Source organism: Thermobia domestica, chromosome 9 (assembly GCF_964235325.1).
Source record: "Thermobia domestica chromosome 9, izTheDome1.hap1.1, whole genome shotgun sequence".
Classification (NCBI taxonomy): Eukaryota; Metazoa; Arthropoda; class Insecta; order Zygentoma; family Lepismatidae; genus Thermobia; species Thermobia domestica.
In genome coordinates this window covers 82,545,885-82,571,386 of record NC_137462.1, presented here as the reverse complement: position 1 = coordinate 82,571,386, position 25,502 = coordinate 82,545,885, and the positions used below count along the sequence as shown (strand labels likewise).

Below are 25,502 nucleotides of genomic sequence, written 5' to 3'. Positions count from 1 at the left end.
CATGTACGTAAGGATTATTAGCTTTGGCATACCTTAACACAGCTTGAGTAATACCTCCGCGAATCGATTTTTCTACAAACATATACATATTGATATCTGATAAAAGTTCAAGTTCAATTTTTGTTCTATATAACATGGCTTGCCATGCCAACCCAGGTGCAGTAAAACAATTAATCGGATCAATACAAAAAGCATTTAAACATGTCTTTCTAAAATTCTCCAACACATCTGCTGTGAGAAGTACATCACATTTTAAATATAGATCGTGGTAGTCCCCTAAATTTTCACATTTAAACACACGCCAAATCAGTTTTGCATATTGATAATCAGTCTCGGAAATTTGTGTTCCATTCAATTTGCTACTAAACGCCTCTCTTCCAGGAAATTCAGTTTCTTTAAATGTATCTAAATTTGTTATGTATTCATAAAAATAAATTCCCTTACGGAGAATTAAAGGAAACTTTTCATCGGAAAAATATTGCTTTGTGTAGACAAATTGCTCAGGTTTTAATTTTGACACCAAATTTTCGAGACTATACGGTAGGAATTTAAATAAGTCTACAAAACGTAACTCGATAGGTCTACCATTAAAATTAAAGTGCTTAGAGAATGTTATGTATTTCTCAGTGCTTTCAGCAATTACAAAAATATTTCCCGGGGTGCAACCTAATTCTTTCACAAATAAATGTGCATCATACCCAGACAAATTATGGAAGAAGACAGGGATAAAATTACTTTGACGCTTAATTTGTAAATTACACTTGTTACACACCGTGGCAATAAATTGACCAGTTAAATGGTTATGATGTTTAACTTTTCTATTGTCACTCGTATATTTACTATCACAAACTGAGCATTCAGTGGATAGGTTAAACTCCTGTAACTGAGAACTAGTTAATGGTATTAATGGTTTTTCTTGATCTAATATGTTTATGATTTTTCTTAATTCATTCTCCATAGCAGACATAAACTTCATCGATACATTTTCTCCCCGATAAATAACTAAATCTGATTTCATATAGTTGTTACTCCAACATACAATATAACCAAAACTGCATGGTATATGTTGGTGAATTTGTACTGTATGAGATCCACTTTGTTTATTTATAGGTTTTAATAAACTTTCCATATCTGCAATTATTATCACATCATTCTGTAATAACAATTTCAATTTTCGAAATTTTAAAACTTCTCCTTGTTTCGGCATGTTAATTTTGGTTGGAGTGTGTTCTTTACATAATTTGTCATGTTCATCTAATTTTGATTTGTTATAAAAAGATATTAAACATCGTCTACAAATAAATGTTTGATGAGTACCTAACTGATGTCTGACTAAACCATTTAAATTTGTAATTAAACAATAATGAGAGTTTAAATATAATAAATCAATATGTTTAAATACACCTGCATTTTCGCTTATATGTAATGGGAAAATAGTTTCATGATCGTAATTAATGCCATATATATTAATGGAAATTTGTTCTTTAGGAAATACGGAATTATACATATGTTCAAATTTGCTTATGTGTGCTATTTCGACTGGAAATTTTTCAAATAACGGTAATAAAGTATTACTATATTGTATGTAATTATTCACACGATTTGGATGTTCTTTTGCGGGATGCAATGCAGCTAGAATACTATACATAAAACTTCTATTATCGTTATTTTGAATATTTAAAACACATTTTGTGGATAAAATCCATTGAGGCAATTTTATATGACTCTTCAATAACGCATTGATATTTTTTATTAGACAATAATGAGAGTTTAAATATAATAAATCAATATGTTTACCTACAGCTGTGTTTTCGCTTATATGTAATGGGAAAATAGTTTCATGATCATAGTTAATGCCATATATATTAATGGAAATTTGTTCTTTAGGAAATACGGAATTATACATATGTTCAAATTTGCTTATGTGTGCTATTTCGACTGGAAATTTTTCAAATAACGGTAATAAAGTATTACTATATTGTATGTAATTATTCACACGATTTGGATTTTCTTTTACTGGATATAAAGCAGCTAGAATACTATACATAAAACTTCTATTATCATTATTTTGAATATTTATAACACATTTTTTGGATAAAATCCATTGAGGCAATTTTACATAAGTTTTCTCTTTATGACTCTTCAATAACGCATTGATATTTTTTATTAGACAATAATGACTGTTGGAATTTTCTTCACAATACAGTAAATCAATATGTTTAAATACACCTGCATTTTCGCTTATATGTAATGGGAAAATAGTTTCATTATCATAGTTAATGCCATATATATTAATGGAAATTTGTTCCTTAGGAAATATGGAATTATACATATGTTCAAATTTGCTTATGTGTTCTACTTCGACTGGAAATTTTATATTGGTTTTTTCAAATAATGGTAATAAAGTATTACTATATTGTTTGTAATTATTCACACGATTTGGTTGTTCTTTTACTGGATGCAACGCAGCTAGAATGCAGTACATAAAACATCTATTATCATTATTTTGAATATTTATAACACATTTTTTGGATAAAATCCATTGAGGTAATTTTATAAAAGAAGAAGCGGAAAGCGGATCATATTTACTGATTTTAATTTCTAAGTGATGGTTTGGTTCAGAACATAAAGACCACCCTGATTTCTTAATAGCCCTATTTTCTTGTTCAACTAAAATTTTATTAAATAATTTTTCTATTATAGAATTCACATCTGTACTCGGTAAAATAATTTCGTTACCACTATTTACAAAGAATCTACATGTTTCTAAATCTACTGGTTTTACAAAAGTTGTACCCAAAGAAAAATTTACTTTAAACGATGTCTTAGTTTGTTCTTGTTGTAATATATCTAAACAGTCTTTTATTTTATTATTTAAAAAACATCCACTATCCTCATTTAAATCAGTATCACATTTTAAAATAAATTTTTTTAAATTATTATTAAATAGAGTATCAGAATTGATAGTATTTGATTTAACCTTTTTTGTTGCCATTTTTTTTAAACTAACTCTTCAAAGTTACTATAATAATTTTGAACTGAGTTTTTATAATATAATATTAATAGTATTATTATAAAATGTCTTACTTACAAAAGAAAACAAAACCACACTATTAATAAACCACACTAATAATATAAACGCACACACACACAAAAAATATCTGAACTTTACGCTTCACACGGTAAACATGAAGTGATTACAAAAAAACATGTCGGTCAGTCTTTTATACCTGTCTGACAGTATTACGTCATGTTGCGCAATAGTATGAGTCATCCTCGGGAATTCCCCTCTTTTTTTTTTATACCTTTGTGATTGATTACATTACGTTCAGGGATTCCTATCGTTGAATGACGACAAGTTATTGTCTGTTAAAGAGAAAACTAGGTCAATGTTTTTTCAAATCCGGATGAATGACGTAATGAGAATTATCTACATATGGCGGAAGTTATTATGTAACTGATAACAAAACACGGAAGTTTCGCATTCTTTAAATAATCATCTCTGTTATGTTCAAATATAGGTTAGAACAAGTTCACTCCTTAAAAGAATCTTTGCTATAGGGTTCGAATGTATTATCTGTTATGTTCAAATAAGGGTTGAAAAATGAGAACGAGTTCACCCTAAAAATGGAGGCCTGCTATGTTAAAATAAGCCATGCTCTTTTATTAGCTGTGCTATCTGCTATGTTCAGAATAGGGGTTCAATTTGCTCTTCTTTATGTTCGTTATGTTACGTAGTCTGATGTTCTGCTGTTTGTTCATAGGGGTTGGAAAATGTGCTCGTAAAAGAGAACGAATACACCCCTAAAATGTACTCATAAAAGGGAATGATTTGATGTATTCTCTGGTCTGCTGTGTGTTCATAATCTCAGTGTAATTTCTGCTATGGTAAAATAGGGGTTGGAAAATAAGCCATGTTCTTTTATTAGCTGTGCTATGTATTATCTGTTCTGCTGTATGTTACGTAGTGTTATGTGTTATCTTCTCTTCTATGTGTTCGTAATTTCTGCTATATTAAAATAGGGGTTGGAAAATAAGCCATGTTCTTTTATTAACTGTGCTATGTATTATCTGTTCTGCTGTATGTTACGTAGTGTTATGTGTTATCTTCTCTTCTATGTGTTCGTAATTTCTGCTATATTAAAATAATGGCTCATAAAAGGGAATGAGTTCACCCCCTAAAATGGAGGTCGTAAAAGAGAACGAGGTCACCCCCCTTAAAAGTGCTCATAAAAGGGAACGAATTCACCCCTAAAATGGAGGTCGTAAAAGGCCGTGGTCTCACGGTGCAAGGTGGTCATTTTCTCAGTGGCTTGTGAGTTGTCCTAGGTTGAGCCAGGTCTGGCCCAGATCGATCCATTTTCTACTACTTATATATATATATATATATATATATATAGAGAGAGAGAGAGAGACTATGTAAATTTTTACTTCCCAATTTGAAATATTAGAAAATTTTCCGGATCCCGAAAGCTAATTGAAAAATTATTTGTTGCTGTCTAACTTTCCCCTACAGGAATTGAATTTTATAGTAATAAATATAGTGGAAAATTTTCCACCTAACATCACTATACCTAATAACCAAAATTTTCCGGCTTATGAAAAATTTTTCCACTTGTTTCTACATCGCAATGAAAATTTTCCGATTTATGAAGATTCCTTTCACTTGTTTCTACAGAACAATAAAACTTTCCGACTCGCAAAAATTTGTTTTACTTTTTGCTTAAAAATGATGAAAATTTTCCGACAAAAAGTTTTTCTGTTTTTCCATACAGGACAGACAATTTTTCGATTCATGAAAAATTGTTTCACTTGTTCCTACATAGTACTGAAAATTATCTGAGCCACTAAAATTTTCAGATTCTTTAAACAATCTTTCACTTTTTAACATTTCTATACATGAATTCAATCAATTTTATGATCACTGAGGGATTGTTACTTGATCACTGATGTTTGATTAGAACGGAAAATTTTCCGGAAAAATATAGAAGAAAACTTTCCACCTCACATCACGGCTAAACAACGATGTAGGAATAAGTGGAGTATGTTTTTATGAATCGGAAAATTTTCATCACTGGTTCCAAGTACAAATACCACCATTTACGTTTCTCAGTTTTTCTGTTCTTTCACCTTCTTCCGCCATTTAGTAATAAAGCTCCTTCTACCATGCACCCAGCCCTCTCCACTGCTCTTATAGCTAGCGCGTGTGTTTGGTACACGTGTTCTAGAGTTCGTTTCCCATTGGAAGAGGGCTAAATCTTAATTTCACAATCATTTACTCTCATTAATTGTCCGTCTCCTTTGGCGTGAAGGACATGATCATGGGACGTAAAACTAAGATTTCATTTCCTTTTTACTACGCACTATAATGAATAAAAGATAGATGTTTGTTTTCCTAAAAAATGAAGGAAACTACTTAGAATTTCATTTCATTGTTTATTCTAAATAGTAAAATTGGCTTTCTACACACCCTATATATATTAGGGTGGGCCGAAAAACTTTTTATTTTTTTAAGTCGTTATAGCGCGGAGAAGTTGCCTTTGGTACTGATTAGAAAAATTAAGAAAAAATTTGAAATCGGTTAACATCTTCCGTTCGCATATCGCAGTTAAAATTTACCAAAAATAACGAAAATCTTGTGATTTTTAATTTCTTTTGTCCTATAAATAAATAATAGTTAATCGATTCCATGATTTATTTTCTGTAGTATAAATTGTATTAAACTGTAAAAAATAGTTATTGTATTTTTTAAATTCACAACATAACTGAAAATTATTTTCTAAAAATTAACATTTTTCATTTGTATAACATAGTTTGGATTATTTCAGTTAAATGATTGGTTTAAATAGCAAAATGAACATGGTAAAACCGTTCATGCAACTTTTTTTATTTTTTTAAAATTTTATTTAACATTCAAATAATTTCACCTGCAGCTCTTCGCCCATTCGTAAACAGGAATGACCCAGAACTCACCACGAGGAGGTGGCTGCAGTTCGAGTTCCACTCACACCCTTCCCAACCAACCATCCGATGCAGGTGTGTTTTACATACTTTAATTAGTCCTTGGTTTTTGTGGATTTTTCACTTGTTTTAGCAATGAGAATTCACTTTGAAATGAGATTTTTGGTTGAAGTATGGCATAATAGCTCTGGATTGCAGAGTTGCCCTGATATATCCATTTCTTGACTGAGCACCACATGCTTTGCCAGCTGCTTCTGTTACCAGTTTTACATGTCTCTCGACAGCTTGTGTGTGGCAAGGGAATCCTCTTACAACTTCCCAATCGGGCACCATGCCACTCTGTATAAGGAGTCTGATTTCATCATCATTGATTCGACGCAACAATGGAGGAGAAGATACTTTGCAGGTCGACCAGTCAATCATTTCAGTATAATCTTTAGCACCAAAATTGAGTTAGGGTGGTATGAAGTTCCTGATTGTCTTTCCTTTAGTTTTTGCCTGTCTTGCCTTTATTATTCGTCTAAGAGCAAGTTCTCTAATATATTTTCTTTCGTCCGTTATCATAGCCAAGAACAAGTTTTCTGGATGGGCAAAAAATGCGTCTCTCTCAATTACAGGCCCTACCACTTGCCGAAGAGTTTCAGGGAGGTATCTTGTTGTAGCAATTGCTTCAAAAAGATGTTTCGAACCAACTGAAAAGGAATGGCTTGTTTTGATTTTAAACCACAAAGGCACGTACGAACGCAATATAAAAAGTACCAATTCTTTAAGACCTTCTGAGGGATTTTCAGTACTGATCTACAACCTAAGAATTCTGTTAGCGGTTGTCAGCCATCTTGAGTGCGACATAGGGCCAGAGTCTCGATAGGACAAATCTTTTGAACATTCCCCTGCATTTACTGATCTTGAAATATCCAAAAGGTACTGCTGGTCTTTGCTGAGAATTTGACGGTCTACTTCTGTCAACTCTTTCAAATTCAACTACAGGTAATTTTTCACAGCCATTAAGTAGTTGATCGATCGACCCACTAAAGGTTTTAGGACCTGTTGTTTTCCCATCAACGTGTTGAAATAAGTGGCGGAGGGGCAACTCATTAAAATGGAGAAGACATACAACCCACTGCAACGGTCTACCTATATGAAGTTCAATTTGCCGAATTACACCATTCCTCCATCCTTTGTTGGTAACAGTACCATCACAGACAACATCTAATTCGTCCAAAGAAATGTCAACTCCAGTCAAGTAGGAAATTATGTTGGAAGCGATATCAGTAGAAGACCCGATGATGGAGAAACGTAGCCAATATATGTCAACCCAGGTTCTTGAATGATAGTGTAGTGCTTCTCTTTTTGAAGTCTACGAAATAACTTAGAATCACGTTCTTCAACTACCAAGACATCATCTTTGCGCCCATCAAAGTATAGACCACGAAGCAAAGTATCAGGTTTACACTGCAAAGATCTCCTGATATGACTTTTCTCTCTCCGTATTTTATTTTTATCGACCACGTGAGAATAGTCCGTGTCTGTCACTATTCCAATATCTTGTAGAACGCTGGAAGCAATTGCAGCAGCAGCACGGTCAGATACACCAAACCTATCACTATTTAGTGCCGTTTTCTTCAGTTTTATTCTCATTTGCCATTCTGACGGAGTTTTGGTAAGGATGTCTGGGACGAACTCATCATTTTCACTTCCACAGAAAACGGAAGAGCCCGAACCGTCTTGTTGAAGTCTTGAACTGAAACAATCTGTAGATGTTTATGTTTGTAGTTCCTTTTTCTCAGTCTTGAAGTTAACCTTTTCGTTTCTTGAAGATCTATTGATCCAATTTTGCCCAAACCACACATTCTTTGAAAATAGATAAATCGTAACTCAAGGGCAGGTATCTTCTTAGACTTTTCACACTTGCACTTGATAGAAATTAAACATTCATACAAATCTTCTGTCTTATCACACGTACAGTTCAAAATGATAGGACATTTGCATGCTGCCACATCAATATAACGACAATGATCTTTGTTTGAAGTCTGCAATCTTCTTTGCTTGTTCAAATCACGACCGTACGATTTTCTCAGTTTATAGTAACTGTCATGATATGCAACAACAAGCTGCACGATCCTGTACTCAGTAACGTTAGGAGTGGACGCTCTATCATAAATGTTTTTTTTTTTATTTTTCTTGCTACTATCCCAGCAACTTTTGAAAAGCTCACTTTTGCATTGTTTGTTTGTGGGTACAATTGTAGTCTTTCGTGAAAACAACACCGAAGTACATCTTCAAATGTAGGCAGTTTAGTTAGTGGCAAATCTTTGGGATGATCAAAAAGAGGACACCCAAAGTTTTGCCTCGTAATCATCTCCGAAGCTGCCATTGTAGCGCAACGAAAGATCACCGCACGGAATGCAACAAAAATACTAAGCACTATAATTCAAGATTATAAAGAACAACTAATACAAATGTAATAACACAGCTAACACTGAAGAGGACTTCTGCACAACGCCACACTTAATCACTAACGAGGGAACCTATCCAAGTGTAACTCTGACTTCGAGTCCAGACTATGGCTGTTGGATACCTTGACCCAAAAGAACATAACACGAAAAGGAATACATCCTCGATCTCAACCGTTGCGGAGATATAAGCGTGAAAATTTAGAAATTGAGCTCCATACTATACATTACAAACTCATATTCCGAGTCAGATTTTTCGGACACGGTCGGGTAAGGAAACTCAGCGAATACATATCAAATTAATGTGGGGAACCCAGCACCTTTGAATGAAAAATTTGTGTCCCCGGAGCACTCGCAGGGTCCCAGGCGGGGTCCAACTCAAAATTTGCAAATTGAACCGGGAGTCAAGTAGCATATTGTATGAAAGCTATTGTTAAATAAAAGAAGATGGAACAAATCTTAACTCTCTACGATAATCCTGTGCAAACGGTCAACTGGTGAAAATGTCAATACAACCTAGATCAGAAAATCTATGGCCACTCTTCTAAATCCATTAGGTTGCGACAATAACAGAACAGAAAAACGCGTTTAAAAGTGCAAGGTATTGAAGTATAGTAAATTGTTCTTTCACAGAGTCACACAACGGAACTTATCCAAGTATAAGTGTAACTTCGAATGACCAATGGACCATAGAATGACCATGACCATTGAATTTCGTGTTCTAGAAGAGAAAGGATACATTGTCAATCGCAACTGTAGTGCAGGGTGAGAAGTTCAAAAGGCAATGGGTCTGTTTTCATTGAATTTTACGACATTTGTTTTCATTTTGTCTAGCGCAATATATGTTTCCTTTATTGAAGTAACATTCTGTAAATATACCAACACGTACATGCGAAATTGTATATCTATTTTCTTTGGACATAGTTTTGTTTACTTATATTTCATCCACACGTTCTTCCAATAAATTGCATATTGCTGCAAATCAATATTGTGTTGTCACAAAGTATTTTGTGTGCCAATATTCTATGAAACGCCACCTTCTAGTACGTTCACTATTTTGGCTAGTCTCCCACCCCTTTTGGTTATCATTTTTTTCCCGAGCTCAATTTCTAAATTTTCATGCTTATATCTCCGCAACGGTTCAGATCGAGGATGTATCTCTTTTCGTGTTATGTTCTCTTGGGACAAAGTATTCAACGGTCGTAGTAGTCTCGACTCGAAGTCAGAGTTACATTTGGATAGGTTCCCTCGTAAGTGAGGAAATGACGCAGGGTTGCCACACTCGAGACTCGCGATGATGCCAAACACGGGTCTGAATTATGCTAGATTTTTGTAAATTATGCCAGATTTTCAAATTATCTTTCCTAACTAATTTTAAAGATCCGCCCCCTACTTATCTTCATTATTTTAATGAAGTGTTTCAACTGTATTTATGTACCAAGCTAATATGACGCTGTCTAATGAAATAATAATGAAATAATGAAGGAATGATGAAATAAATTGGTAAATGACACATTATAGGGGAGGAAGGTCGAATTTATGTTTTATGAATGGATAACATTTTAAGAAATATATACACAACATGCCGCTTCCGACACAGGCCTGAAGCATTTGTTTTAGTGTATTACTAGCTGTCCACTGACGCTCATATCCCTCCCCTCTCAACTTGTAAATTGAAAGGGACACAAACATCCCAGATATCCAAACATTCAGGTTTCAGTTGACAGTAATAAAACTATGGTTAAGCAAATATGTTTTGTAGTCACGTTTTGCTATTTTTGAACATTCCTCTGAATTCAACAATAAATTACAACCGCGGAAATACTGACTGGTCTCATTGTTCCAACCATCGCTTCAACTAAGAAAAATAATTGCCTACGGTCCATGAACCATCTAAATTTTCGTTCTTTTTCTGTTCATCGGAGGGAAGAATGAAATTATGCCAGATTTGGCCAAGATGCTAAAGTCAAGATGCTAGATGCTAAATGCATGTGAATTATGCTAGATCTAGCACCAAGATGCTAGATATGGCTTCACTGAAATGACGAGGATGTGACGGACACGGAATGCGTGTCAAAACTTGCAGCGTTCAGCATTCAGCAACAATGCTTGAACACTCTCAAAGTCAAGCTATCTTGCAGAAGGTGAGGGGAAGTGGGATTAAATCCAGTAAATTGTCGGACTGCGGTGAAATATTTCCCTGTCAATCTGCTTGTTTTTTAAACCAATCATTTAACGCATATGTGCAAAATTAACCCAGGCATAAAGTATGAAAAAGTCTTTTTTTGTATAAAAAAAGAAGAAAAAAAGAAAGAAAGAAAGAAAGAAAGAAAGATGGAAAAAAAGAAAAATTCAGTAAAGTGCAATTGCATAGAAAGAAATGCAGAGATCTTATTAAACGCTTGCAGGGATATGGGTTTAGAAGTAAATGCAGAGAAAACTAAATACATGGAAGTGCGGCGGGACCGTAATACAGCAAATTATAGATGCGTTAAAATATTAAATAATACTTTTGATAAGGTGGATACTTTCAAATATCTTGGATCAATAAGTAACAGACGAAAATCATATTCACGAAGAAATGAAATGTCGACTAAAAGCAGGGAATTCGTGTTACTATTCGGTTCAAAATCTCTTGTCGTCGCGAATTCTGTCGAGGAATTTGAAGCTTAAAATATACAAAACAATAATCATGCCTGTTGTTTTGTATGGCTGAAAACATGGTCACTTACTCTGAGGGAAGAACATAGGTGAAAGTATTTGAGAACAAGATCCTGAGACGAATATTCGGACCCAAAAGGAACGGGAATGGGGAATGGCGGAAACTTCATAATGAGGAACTACATAATTTATATGGTCTACCCAACATTGTTAGGGTCGTCATTCTAGGAGGCTTAGGTGGGTGGGTCATGTAGCTAGAATGGAAGAAAGTAGAAACGTTTTCAAAGTCTTGAGTGGAAGACCAATCGGAAAACAACCATTAGGAAGACCTAGGCGCAGATGGGAGGACAATATTAAGATGGATCTCGCAGAGATTGGAATACAAAGTAGAAACTGGATGCAGTTAGCTAAGGATAGAAGTCAGTGGAGAGCTTTTGTGAATGCGGCATTGAATCTCCGGGTTCCATAGGCCATAGAGTTAGTTAGTTAGTTTGGCAATTGGAAAACATAAAACAAAACAAAACAACATACTGTAACTATTTTTATACTTTACTACAATTTATACTAACGAAAATAAATTATGGAATCGATTAAATATTATTTATTTATAAGACAAAAGAAATTAAAAATTACAAGATTTTCGACATTTTTGGTAAACTTTAACTGCGATGCGCGAACAGATGTTAACCGGTTTCAATTTTTTTCTTAATTTTTCTAATCAGTACGAAAGGCAACTTTTCTGCGCTATAGAGACTTTTAAAAAAAATAAAAGTTTTTTTTCGGCCCTCCCTAATATATATATATATATATATATATATATATATATATATATATATATATATATATAACGAGAGAGAAAGAGAGAGAACAACCTTAGTTTTTGTTTTCTTAGGGAAAATCATTGAACGTGGTAGAATTTTCTTCTAGCTAATTATAATCGTAGGCAGTAAAATTAGCATTCAGTTTTTTATTGTTACTAATACAGAAATTAATAAATTTTTGTAATTTCACTAATAGAAATTCAGAAGGAGCCGTGGAAATTGTGAGCTCGTACCTGGAATTGGTGTTGTGCCAAATGAGTGGTCTAATGTTTTCAGTACCATACTTTGCAACAAACTAAGAATGGACGTTGAAGATATAACCAAGACGGCACATGCAAGCCCAGTTCAAGCATGAACAGACCACACCGTACTGTACGGGAATCGAGTGGTCGTTCCGCAGCATCTTACGTTGCACGGAAAGTGACTGCTGTGTATCAGTGTTGACGCCGTTGGTGCGCAGAAGGCGGACATGCACATCAATCCACTTTCTGATTGTACAGGACCTGGCACGCTTGAATTGCCATATCAGATGAGCTCTCATTGCGGTTCACATATTGACTAGTCACATAAATTAGGACCAATGTCGTACCCAGAATGTCAGCTAGAAGCATCAGCAACCATAACCTACTTCCAAAAATGTCGCAAAAGAAGCAGTTGCAAAGATGAATTCGCCAGTATTTCAAGTGTAGTAATGAGTACCGGTTCTACTTCCTTGCTAGTGATGCTCATTTGCGTAAACGGTGTTTGCGAGCAAGCGGTACCTTACAGTAGCGTCAGATATTTATTACCAATGCTAATCATAAGTATGGGAATCATAGCGTACAATAACTCTTCGCTTTTGGTGTTCATAGGGAGAACATTGGTCAGGGCAGCATCACCTAACCCGTTCTGTTGTGTTCCTGTACCATCAAGTAAATGTCTTTTTCTAACAAGACAGTGTTGGTTCATACCTCACTCATATGAGTTAATGTAATCTCGAAAACGAGCGTCAACTTCTGGCTTGGACAATCACAAGAGCTTTCTCACATGTGAAACTGTGGATCAGACCTGTGATGGTAGGTTTACGGGGCCTTATGCAGAGTTGTTCTGACGCAAGATTAGTGCTTTACTAAAGAGTTCAATTAACATATGTTTCTTGCAGTGGTCAGGCCTTTAGTGTGACGCTAATCATACGGCAAAACAACTCTGCGTAAGGCGGACAGTGTCTAATCTGGTCTGCAACCCTGGCTAGAAACCTTGCCAATTGTGCCAACAGACGGAGGAAGGTGGAAATTCATTTCACATACTACTGTCTCTATGTGAGTGTGCTGGCACTAAATGCATTGCAGAATCACAGTTATTTATTTTATATTATGTTTATTATATTGTTTTGTTCAATTTAATTTTGTTGAAGTTCTCTTTTTGTGAAATATTATTCCCTGAAAAGTCAGTGATATATAACATGTTTGAAAGTCATTGATACGTAATATATTTATAATGTACGAAGACAACGTGCGAAGATTACTTACTGTAATTAGAAACCCGTGAAAAACAAAAAGAAAATTTTAAGAAAATTTTATTGTACTGCAAGTTAATTTATTGTAAAATATGTATGGATGAATTGAGTCACCATTGAATAAAATTATTTTATTTTAAAACCAAGAAACAACTTGATATTTCATTTAAAACAGTGTCTGCAGGTTTAATAGATTACAGCATAGTATATTTACTGGCTGATTCAAGGGGACATTAAATTCCAAGTAAAGTTGTTTCTTGTTTAACCGAAACGAAATCAACATATCAGCTTAAGAAATCAATTTTTCCCCTTCGAAGGGCTCGATCCTTCTATTCGCAAAATAAAGTCTCTAAAGTACGCTTTATTAACTGAGAAAGTTTACAGAAGCCCAAGTCGAAATGCCATAAAGGTAACCAAAAGTTCTGCTGATTTTTGTGTAGGTCTGTGTTCAATTGCCCTCACACCGTGAGTTGAACGGGAATGAAGATAAGGCGAAGGTCAGTTGTTAGTGTGGGTATATATAACATATTACCTAGTTATGGCAGCTCAGTTACACCGGGAACTTGCGTAAGGACAGAGTGAACATGGGACCTCCAGAGAGCATCATAAGGGCGTGTATGCCTGTACGAGTTCAAACTGGGGTCAAACGCCGTTGCAGCGTAGCGGAAGATATACCAGGTCTTTAGTGAGGGTGTCGTGTCCACGCGCAGAGTGATGCGGTGGTTTAACAAATTTAAGAACGATGACGAAACACTCGAAGACGTACGACGCGCCGGAAGACCAACACAGGTACAAAATTAAGATCTTCAGGCAGCAATTGAGGCAAACAGTGGACAGACATGTGAGGAACTCGGACTACAATTCAATGTAAATGTAGAAACCATTCGGCAGCACTTCCACCAAATTGGGAAGCACCACAAGTTGGGTCGATGGGTCCCACATAATCTGACTCTGGGCCAGAAGGCAATGCGAGCAGACACCTGTGTTTCTTTGCTGTCTTGTCTGAGGAAGAAGCCATTTCTGGATAGGGTGTTGACATGTAATGAGAAATGCGTCATGTACGAAGCTCCATGGCGCCTTCATAATTGGTTAGCATCCCATGAACCGGTTCCAAAACAGCCGAAACAAGCACTGAACCACAAGAAAGTCCTCATGTAAATTTGGTGGACTGGTCGCAGCATCGTGCATCGGGAACTGCTACCAGCTGGTCAGAGCATCAATGAAAATGTGTAGTCAGTAATTGACCCATGTTCAAGAAAAACTGAAAACTCTGGAGCCAGCAATTCTGAATCGCAAAAGGGGTCCTCCTGTTCAGGACAACGCTAAGGGCCCAGTTAATAGGATTAGCAGGGACACCAATTTACGCCTTGGATGGGAAACACTATTGCATCCGCCATACTCCCCGGATGTTGCAGCGTCAGATTATTAACTGTTCCATTGCTTGGATAATCACCTTAGAGGACGCCAGTTCAAATCCCTAGTAGAGGTGCAAAATGCACTTGATACCCTCTTCGCTTCACGGTCCACCAAGTTGTACCGCGATGGAATCCATGGCCTTCCAGAACGTTGGCAGAAGATCGTCGATGCTGATGGAGACTATTTTTAATCTTCCAAGTACGTCTTAGGTGACATATCAAAGTTCAAAGATAGTGAGTGAAAAAGCGATAGAAATTTCTTGGTTACCTTATAGTATTGGAAGCATTCGAAGTTATTTTTGAATATCTCTTAAAACTCCATTAGATTTAAGGTTGGAGAAAGAACACAAAGTAAAAGTTAACATATGTTTATTGCTAAGTTATCAGTAGAGAGTATACAAGGGTTACAAGGAATAGCAAGCAGATATCTATTACTTGATATATTATAGACTGTTCAAGGAGTATCGACGTAGTTAACATGAGGTATCCTGGATGTTGTGATATATTTCCTGGGTAGATTATGTCTGAAAGTGAATACGAATTATAAATATTAGTTATAAATTTAATAAATTTAAAGGAAGCTGAATAGTATGATTATAGAAGTAAATAAGTAATTATTGTATAATAATAAGATAATATAATAAGGAAAGAAAGAAAATGCTTACGATAAATAAATGATTAATTGTCATGAAAGTTAATAGATAAAGTTGCATATAAAAGTTAACTAAATAATAAGCACATTGGGGTGAATGTAAACTAATTTTATGGATACAACTTTTTACAGTGTTTTACCTTAGTAACCAAACGATTTCACAAGGATTAAGGCGGATTTTCATGCAAGCGTCCATTGCGTTCTATGGTTACGATGTGGCTGAATAGCCAATGGAGAAAGTTGTTTAAATACGATTCTACGTGTAACACAACTTGCTGTTGACTATCCATAGAAATCACAAGCAAAGAACGCAATGGACGCTTGCACGAATACCCGCCCTTACTTTTAAAACTAGCGTATGGGCTACTACATCTATATTATTGCTCCAAAATTAAATGTTATACTTACTCCTGGATGGAATGACCTTATTTCTTAGTTGCGTCCGTTTCCTCCCACAATATCTGATACATTTATGTACAATATGTACTACTCTATACTATACATATCACAATATACCTCTAAAATAAACGTTAAATACGAAAAAATCATTCTTTCTAACCCTTTCATTACCAATTAATTAATATTCATGAATAATTAGTTCATTAATCTAATTTTTAAAAAATTAAACTTATTTATGCAAAAATATGTTAAAGAAATCTTGTTTGAAATCTTCCTGCAAAAGAAAGAAGGAAGACTCACCTCAGGTAATGATTTTATTCTCTCTTTAATCTATTCAAACTCAGGTAAAGAAGGGTCGATCTTCCCTAACCTCAGATAGCAGGGTCATTTACAAACTGTTTGACAAGTGACAAGCCAATTAAAGAGGGTTTTTTTACTCAAGAAAGGACTTCTCACTTCACCCCAACCATCTGCACCACCAACATTCATACCACCTGGCACTATTCCTTTCTTTACATGCCGTCAAAAGATACTCTACATCTTCTCAACTTCCCACCCTCTTACCTGTCATCCTATGTCATTTACACAATAGTGTATTCTTCACATTTACACATCTCCCACCCCCTATTTCCGGGACCCCAGGGGAGAATTTTGAGCTGATATTGGTCCATAACTGGTCCCTCCCCCTCTTCCTGCTCCTTTCCCCCAGTGGTTACCTGACCTTAGAACCCAACATTCTGTCACCATATGTGTCTTCTTCCTTCAACCATTTCCAATTAGTTTCTTGAATACAAACACCAGTTCTATTTAAGATTATCATAAACCTCTCTTGGCATCTCCTCAAGCTCATTCAGGTATTCTTCACCACTTCAGGGAGGAAAAAGAAAGGGAAGGAACAAGTTTCTTAGAGGCTTGGGAAGAACGGTAAGTAACCTTTGTATTGTTAACCATTTGTGTGTTCCCATCAAGTGTTACCCTCTTAGATATCAAAGTATATTATCAAAAATATTTTACAATAATTTTTTGTTGGATGGCAACACTGAAAATTACTATAAAAATAGCAAAATGTAAGAAAAATCACCAAAAATTGTATAAAATTCATAAAATCACCATAAATTGTACCAAAAATAGCATAAAATTTATAAAAATTTAATAAAATAGTAAAAAAACAGATAATTTAATTTTAGGGGGTTGGAGTAGTAGTCCCCGACGTATATCTAGTCGAGTCAGCAAAAATTTTTATGACGTCATAGGTCAAAGGTCAATGACCTTGGCCCGGAGTCAATGACCGAGGGGTACCTAGGACCACCCCCTCTAAATTTTGGCAGGGGTACCTTGGCCCACCCCCTAAATTTTGGCAGGGGTACATAGGACCACCCCCCTTAAATTTTGGAAATTGCCAAATCTAAAAATTGGGTGTGGTAGCCTAGGACCATAGTATGTACCTCTATTAGTATTGGGTGTCTATGTCGTTCCCTTTCATGGGTAAAAAATTGCCAAAAATTTAAATTTTCGGAGGTTTTTGACCTAATTTATCCCCTTGGATGAGGTGTTATTACCTTATATAGTTATATGGGCGTATACAGGGGTCCATTACCTTTCATAACATATGGGTACACCCTAAAAAATGGTATAGTTGGCATAACCATTAAATGGTTAATAATACCAGAATAGTATTGCTTATATAGGGACAGCTATGCTTATGGCCAGTAATAGCATACAGGTATGGCTATTAAATCCGGGTTATTGTTACCATACATATGTGCAATAGTACCATATTTCTGTATTGTAAATTTAACTATAATCGGAGTTAATAGTCAATATTACCATGCAGATTACAATACAGCTACATCCCAACTATACCTTTATAGCTCTGCCTACAATACCATATTCGTTCGAATACTATACCGTATAGGTATTGCAAAGATACTAGATGGTTGGACAACCATACCGTATAGTCATTGTAACCATTATATATTGTTGTATTTGCAAGACTAAATTACAGTACGTACAATACCGTATGGCTATTTTAACAATACTGTCTTATTGAGACAACCATATAGCAGGGTAGGTGCACCAAATTTTATACTTGATGTAACCATACTATATTGCTGTAGTTGCAATATTATATGACTATATCTACAATACGGTATGGCTATGTGAACAAGAACGTCTTGTTGAAGCAGCCATGTAAGATGGTAGATGGAACAACCTGCATAGGTACTATAACCATATTATATTGCTATGGTAGCCATGCCGTATTGTAATATTGAAGATAAAGTATGTTTGCTGTTACCATTCTAGATTGTTGACAGAACAATCTAGCATAGTGTGTGGAACAATTTCGGAATTGTTATAGAAACAACACGCATAAACACACCACCACAAAGGTATTATTAGAAACAGTTCCAGTAACCATTTCAATACTTCTTTAAATGGATAATGGAAATGTTTCTAATAATACTTTTGTCTTATCTTCTGTAAAGTTTGATATGAAGCAGAATCAAGGTGGTGTGTTTATAGCTATCGTAACCATGCAGTGTTGTTTCTATAACAATGGAACTGAGGTGGTATGCAATGTAGATCAGAAATTACACAGCATTTATAACAACTACTTTTATTTTCCTTTAATCAAGTATACATTACAGAAAAATTAGAAATGCAGCACAGTAATACCAAAAAAGGAACTTTACAATAATGCAGTTATGAAAGTATATAAATCTTTTAATCAATGCAATGAAAATATACCACATACTTTTGATTTACATTTCTTTCTTAATATTTTTACACGTATTTTATAAAATGTGGATGTTACTAAATAACAGTTATTCCAAGTAACTGAACACGGAAGACACATATTGATGATGTGTCCAAATTAGAATTATTTTTCATCTTACAGTTTCAGTGTACATCTGACACCATCTTCTGAGAGAGGAAATAAGATGGCAAATAATGGGTAAGGAAATTGAGAAGAACTCGAAGTATTCAATTTTGTAATCCATTCTTTTCCCATCCTATTTTTCTCTATCTGAAGATGCTGTCAGGTGTACAACCAGACTGTTAGACAAGATATAATTCTAATTTGGATACTAAGAATTGCCCCAATTACATAAACTAGAAGTTTTGAAGAATCAAGATTCACTTAATACAATACACATATATACACGGTGATTCAGAACTCGAATTCGCAGGAAAATGAACTTTGAATACCCTGGTCCTCGTAAAGTCCTTAAAACTACAAAGAAAAACGTTCTTCGCAGGACAATCCGCCTCCACCATATCCGTTACGTTTCAACACAAAACTATGAAATATTCAAATTTGAAAGTTTTACTCCCTTGAGCGGAATATGGTACATCAACTCTGTCAATCATAGTAGAGGAGTTAGTGTTCTAAAGTTCATTTCCTTACGACTTCGGTATGCATACAAGCAAGAAATATATTGATTCTAGTAAGGAGCATGTAAATGAATATCAAATGAAATTAAATGCTGATTCATTTCACATTCTAAATTCAAACTTGAAAATTTAGTGGCAAGTATTTGTGCTTAAACTGATTCACACAGAACAGGAATCAGAAGAAAACAAATATATATATGTATTATTCCATTAGACGCAGACTTACTGTTTTACTGATAATGAATATATTATATTACGATTTATGGCTGATTCGTTTTATTATTAATGAATTTAACACTAATGCTTTATTGTTGTAAGATCATATTGCACTTATTTTTAATTTATTTTCCACATTCCTAATACTGATACAATAAATCATTTTTCAACCAAAACTGCTAAGTTTTTTCTTAGACAGAAAACCAAGAAGAAAAAAAAAAAGAGTACGACTTAACAAATATACACAATTCTTTTGAAACTTGGTAACCGTTTGCATTAAAAATGTAAATAATATGAAAAAAATACAAAACATGTTACAAGACTGCTTTTTTTAAATGGAAAATTTTGTAACTACCATGTAGTTCCTAGTGTCAATATCTACATCATAATAAATGTGTTTCTTCCTACGTTTGATAAATAATACGGAAACATGCATAAAATAAAGTTCAGAAGATTGAACTGAATTAGTGTTTCGCTATGTTAACTGAATTTTCCTTATCATTTTATTATTACATATTTTTCAAAAAGCTTTTTGGAGTTGGTAGTGCGTATTTCTAATGTCATTTAATCTCTCAATTTTTTTTTCTTTCTTTCTAAAGTGTACCGTATATAACGGAGTACTGAAAAGTTTTCAGAATAGTTTTGCAGCTCGTGAAGTTTAAGCTAGAATGATTAAACACCACCAAGCAATTCCTCGTACATCCTTTGTGAGTCAGTACCCTAAGCGGCTTTGTCCTAGGAAGTCGCATTTAGTTTTTAAGCGTATCTTCCCCCAGTTATGCGCTGAGTAACAGCGAAATTGAAGGTGACGAAATTTATGAAACTAGGTAAAGCTAGAAAATCTGCTTCAGAAACACATGAAATGTTGAAGTCAACATTTGGAAAAGATGCTTTAGGCCATGGTCAAACGTAAGAGCATGTTAAAAGTGACAGAACATCGGTTGAAAATAATGTCCGTTCAGGATACCCGTCAATCGGCGTAGGATTTTGTACCACGAAGAGAACATGGGAGGATTACTGTAAAGGCTGTGTAGAGACTTGCTGTAAAGACTGTGAAAAAAATTATACTACTAACTTTCCATCGGATTTACCCAACTCTGCACCGTGTAACATTTTCTTCTTCAGAATGGAAATCAACTTCAAGGGCCGAGGATTTAACAGTATACAACACTCAAGCGAAACTGCCATCACGAAACACACGAGTGGAAATATATGCAAAAATTAAACGTAACACTCAAGCGAAACTGCCATCACGAAACACACGAGTGGAAATATATGCAAAAATTAAACGTGATCTTCTAGCACAAAGTCGCTTAAGCATTGACCACCAAGTGATGCACGAGGAGCCATCTGCCGGAATTTTACTGTACAGACACTGCGGAAACTGAGTACCCCATCATACACAAGACATTATTTAACATGATAAACGCAAACAAAACTTTACATTAAATGCCCACACAGACTGGATTACAAACGACACAATTTCACGACGAATATTTTCGTTAGAAGTAATTATTATTATTTTACATTTTCTGAAATTATTTTCTTGGTACAATATGCATTATTTGCATCTAACAATAATACGAAAGTATTTGCTAAGCAGTAATAAGACTTGTAAGAAAAGGCACAAGAACAAATAAAATACTTAAATACAAGGGACAATAATTAGAACCATCGTTAGCGTAACGTTTCGTAACACATAATATAAACGTTACAATACGAAAGAATATCTACTGATTCATGTTCTATCATAGGTTCGCTACATGTTTCCGTACCTACCTCTTTTTAAGAGTTAATGGCATTTGATTTTCGCGACGTCACGCCTGTGGTTTTCATTCCTTAATAGTATTCGATTTCTCCTAGAAACTTTCCTTATTTTTATAAGTTTAAAATAAAATGAGGAGACAAAATGTATAACAAAGAAATTGGGGCAGCTCCTGCAAGTATCTACATTTTAAGGAGTAAAAATTTTGTTAGTGCACCAAGGATCAGAACAGGAATCGTCAGGCTGACGTCCTAGATTCAATCTTACGTCCAATAGCATATTTTCAACTCTAAAATTAGAACAAAGTATAGTTTGAACTCAGTAAAGGTTATAGTAAATGGTTTATGTAATTCAGTGAGATTTTGAATGAAGAAATATTATGACCACTAGCAATGTATTTGCAATCAATAAAAGCTATTCTTTTCGACGTACGACACATCATACTACCATATAATATTAATCGGAATTTAATGGCATCATATGTTTTTCTTAAGAGGGACACCTTCCCAAGATACGGTTCTTGACTTTGACACATTTATATTAGAATTGCAGAAACCCATTAAAAACTGCTTTCATAAATATATTTTTAGTAGTTTAAACTTAGTGTCACATGACATCCTTCCCAATTAAAAAAAATACTTAGAATTAAAAATGGCAGACAACGATTTACCTTCCTTTCACGCAATATTGTTTAACTTTTGTTTTAAACCCATTTCGGTAACACTAAATTCTTTTCATTAGCAAATCCAAGTTACATTCTTATGAAGGAACCCGAACCCATACAAACTTTTGCGACTGGGTACACGGATTCCTTTTCCAAAGCGGTTTTATATATATCGGGTGTAAGGAAAAGGTAGTACAGGCAGACAGACTTGATTCTACAGCTAAAACGATACGAAAATGTCTTTATAAAGTTGCCCTTTAAGGCCCCCTTTTGGAAGGGAGAGACCGGTAAACTTTGGTCGATATGGCAATATCGCACGGGTTGTCCGTAACAACACTTGATAGCAGCGACTTTGGAATGGTGTTTATCGTGGAGTAGAGGAAAGTGCCGTACTTCAAACGAAGGTACCTAACTTCAAAGCTCTTTGTCATTTTTCTTTTTCTTCTTCTTTTTTTAAAAATAAAAGTATGGAATATGGGATGCAGCAAAAGGTCTGAAATGTGGCGGGAAAATGTGAAGAGATGAAAACGTACATTTAAAATGTCAAATTGAATAAATGTCGTACAAAAAGAAGCTTTCTGTGCCCAGATCATGACAAAACATGCCGTTTCAAATCTAGCCATTTTGTTGTTAAAATAAAAAAAAAGAAACTGATTTAAAAAACCTTAGATAACGAAGAAGTTTAAACTAAACTCCAAAGCCGATATCACGTGTTTCTACAGAGTACCGCAAGGTGTTACCTCATAGTCCAAATTTTACCCGTCTGTCACTTCAAAAGGGAACCTCGGAGGACAAAATATCGTAAGACATTTTCGTTTCATTTCAGCTGTAGAGTCAGATTCTGTCCAAGCTGTGCGATCTTTTCCTTACACTCGATATGTAACCTTTTTCTATTCCGAACAAAAAATCAGTATAAAATTTACATAGAACCAACCATGTTTTTTAAAAGTTTAGTTCCTACTTCGGTGGCCATAGGACCATGCAGGCAAAACATCTAGTAGTACAGGAATGTATGCTTCATTGCAAATGCTTTACTAGTGGATATAATATTGTTTGACTGAAAATCACATGGATTAAGAAACATTTTCTTATGCTCGAGCCCTATTACGATTATGTTAGAAAACACTGCCCCACATGCAACACAAAATCATACCGAAACAGAAACATATATGTTGTCATTATCGATTATCTTATAATACGTAGGAGGCCCTGCAAAATTCAAATTTACTGGTATGCAGATCCACTCTTGCGTGAAAGACAAATGATATGCACAGTAGTGACTGTCATAGCCAACTGTTTTCATTTTCTTACATAGAAGGAAAATGTGCGACTCTTCGTCTAACAAAATTTTTTTTATATTATAAAAGTTTAAACCATCTTCATGAATTTCGAACGCTACCATGCAACACTTGAACACAAATCCGTTGTATATGCACCAAGCTACTGACCGACAAAGTTTCAACAACGAAGGAGGTAAACACATTGAAAACAATGGAAAATTCTGATCTTGTGAAAGGTATATCTTTGCTCCAGGTCCAGTTTCTTGTTGAATATGAAAACCGTTTTTCTGAAAGAACTTATAACATATCTGCAATTGGTGTTTCAAACCTATAGTTTCTAGAACATTCTTTCGACAATAAGCAATACGGGCAGCAATCTTGGACGGTTGGTGTTTGGATTCATACCTCATACACCATGTGAAAACAAGTGGTCCTATATGTCGCATTAAACGTGGATAGTGAACCATATGATGATGCTTAGGTTTTAATGTATCCTGAAAAAAAGATTTGTATATCTCATGATGTTCTTCAATTAATGTACAAAGTAATTCAGAAGTGTTTACGTGAATAACTTTTGATGTTAATATGACTGTTATTTCTCTTAGCAGAATATAAAATTTCCAAACGATATTTTCCTCGGAGATTAAGTCACCCATTATCAAACCGAAGTACCTTATGAGAAATAACATTTCAGCAGCAGACAAGTTTAATTTATTCTTTTCAAGATTTTCAGAAGATAAAGGTGCCGGCTTATTTACGTCATCTGACATGCTTGCAAAGGCCGAAATCCTACTGTTTAAAATATCCATTGTGAAAAGACGTGTTTCGTTGATGTAGTACTTCAAAATATGCATCATATCATAGTTCCCCACCCCTTCCAAAAGATCATGCATCACGTCCACACTGTAATTTTTGGTAACATGAAAACTCGGCAACATGTTCCAAGTGCTATTCTCTTTTACTCCTGTCTGTGAAGCATCTCCGAGAATTACATGTAGTTCATAATTCTCAACGTCCCGCAAATTCCGGACGTTTTCTCTTGACTGCGCCTGTAAATCTGTTTTTGATGTAAGGCAAAACCTGCAAGGGTACTTAGCAGAAAATGACTCTGTAAAGCCAAGAACGGAATTCAATCCAAGATTGTCACCTGTAATAACATACAACTTAAAATAAATCCGTACTTCTAAACCATTATACATTACACATATACCTTCACATTCTAGGAAACGCAACTCTTCAATAAGAATTGAAAAGGTTGCTTTATTACCGAAAGTTTTTCTATCATTTGAATGAAAGAGTAAGGCGAGAAATATGTTCTCTAGTTTCGCGAAAAACTCCGGTGGAATACATGCAATTGTATAATAAACTACCCCTATCTTTTTTGTACCAGCATGCCCACTTAAAGGATTGTTAATTTCGTAATCGTCAAAGTAAAGAAATAAAGGTAATATCAAACGATCATCAGAAACCGTTACCTCGTTTCTCCAATGCAGTCCTTGCACACTACTGAAAAGTACTTCAGTCTCTTGTTCTGCACTGTTCTTGAAGTGGAGTAACGTTGACAGAACATTCGGTAACTCCAAAAATCGTTTAAGCATTTTTCGCATAGGCACAAACTTTCCAAGCACTTGTAATGTTTCCACCGAAACCTCGCCTTTCTTTCTCTTTGAAGATAATTTCTGTCCAATAACATAATCAATTGGTTTTATCAAACTGCCCATTGTCTCTAACATGCCAAATCGCCTATATTCGGTTTCCAAGCTATAAAATGGACTGGACATTATACTAAACATGTTCATTACTTCAGTTACTGTATTATCATCAACATGATTTCCTCGAAGCGTTTGTAAAATTTTCTCTCTTAGCAGTTGCATCACACTACCGCCCATAAACCCGTGTACCCAGTCGCAAAGGTTTTGTATATGAGTTCTGGTTAAGTTACATTGACTATACAGTTTAGTAATAAAAAGAAGGGCTTCCTCCTTTACAGCCTCACGGTAATCTTCAAGAGAAAGGCTTTCCACAGAAGTTTCAATTGGTATATCACCATTATCAGTCAACTGTCTATCAACATTGATGTGACACACCTCATTTTGGTATCCACGAAAAGGCTGGTTCCCATCACCACCCGTACTTGTTCTTTCGTGTTTCAGCAAGTGTTTGCGGAATGAATTGGCGTTATCAAATTCGCGTCCACACAACGATTCCCCACAACGAAAGGGGCTCATGGCACCTAATTTGTGACAAAATTTTAAATGAAGTAACAGAGACTGACTCGTTCTTAAGTCACTATGACAAACAAAACACTTAGGCATCTTCTTACA

General features: G+C 35.0%; 1 protein-coding gene and 1 long non-coding RNA gene across 2 annotated transcripts in view; one reads left to right on the top strand and one right to left on the bottom strand.

The window, feature by feature from the left end:
- Positions 1-12,523, top strand: part of LOC145694034 (uncharacterized) — a 71,955-nt gene extending 59,432 nt beyond the window's left edge. Inside the window, exon 3 of the long non-coding RNA XR_014132895.1 lies at positions 12,093-12,523. This is a non-coding gene — a long non-coding RNA (uncharacterized LOC145694034). The remainder of the gene's footprint in view (positions 1-12,092) is intronic.
- A 10,522-nt stretch (positions 12,524-23,045) lies between these two features.
- LOC145660909 (uncharacterized) lies at positions 23,046-25,493 on the bottom strand. Its single transcript, XM_081726342.1, has one exon. It carries the CDS (start codon positions 25,491-25,493, stop codon positions 23,046-23,048), a length of 2,448 nt encoding a protein of 815 aa, XP_081582468.1.
- Positions 25,494-25,502: the final 9 nt, after the last annotated feature.

Coding starts and splice junctions, on each gene's coding strand:
- LOC145660909 (XM_081726342.1), bottom strand. CDS start 25,493: ATGCCTAAGTGTTTTGTTTGTCATAGTGACTTAAGAACGAGTCAGTCT.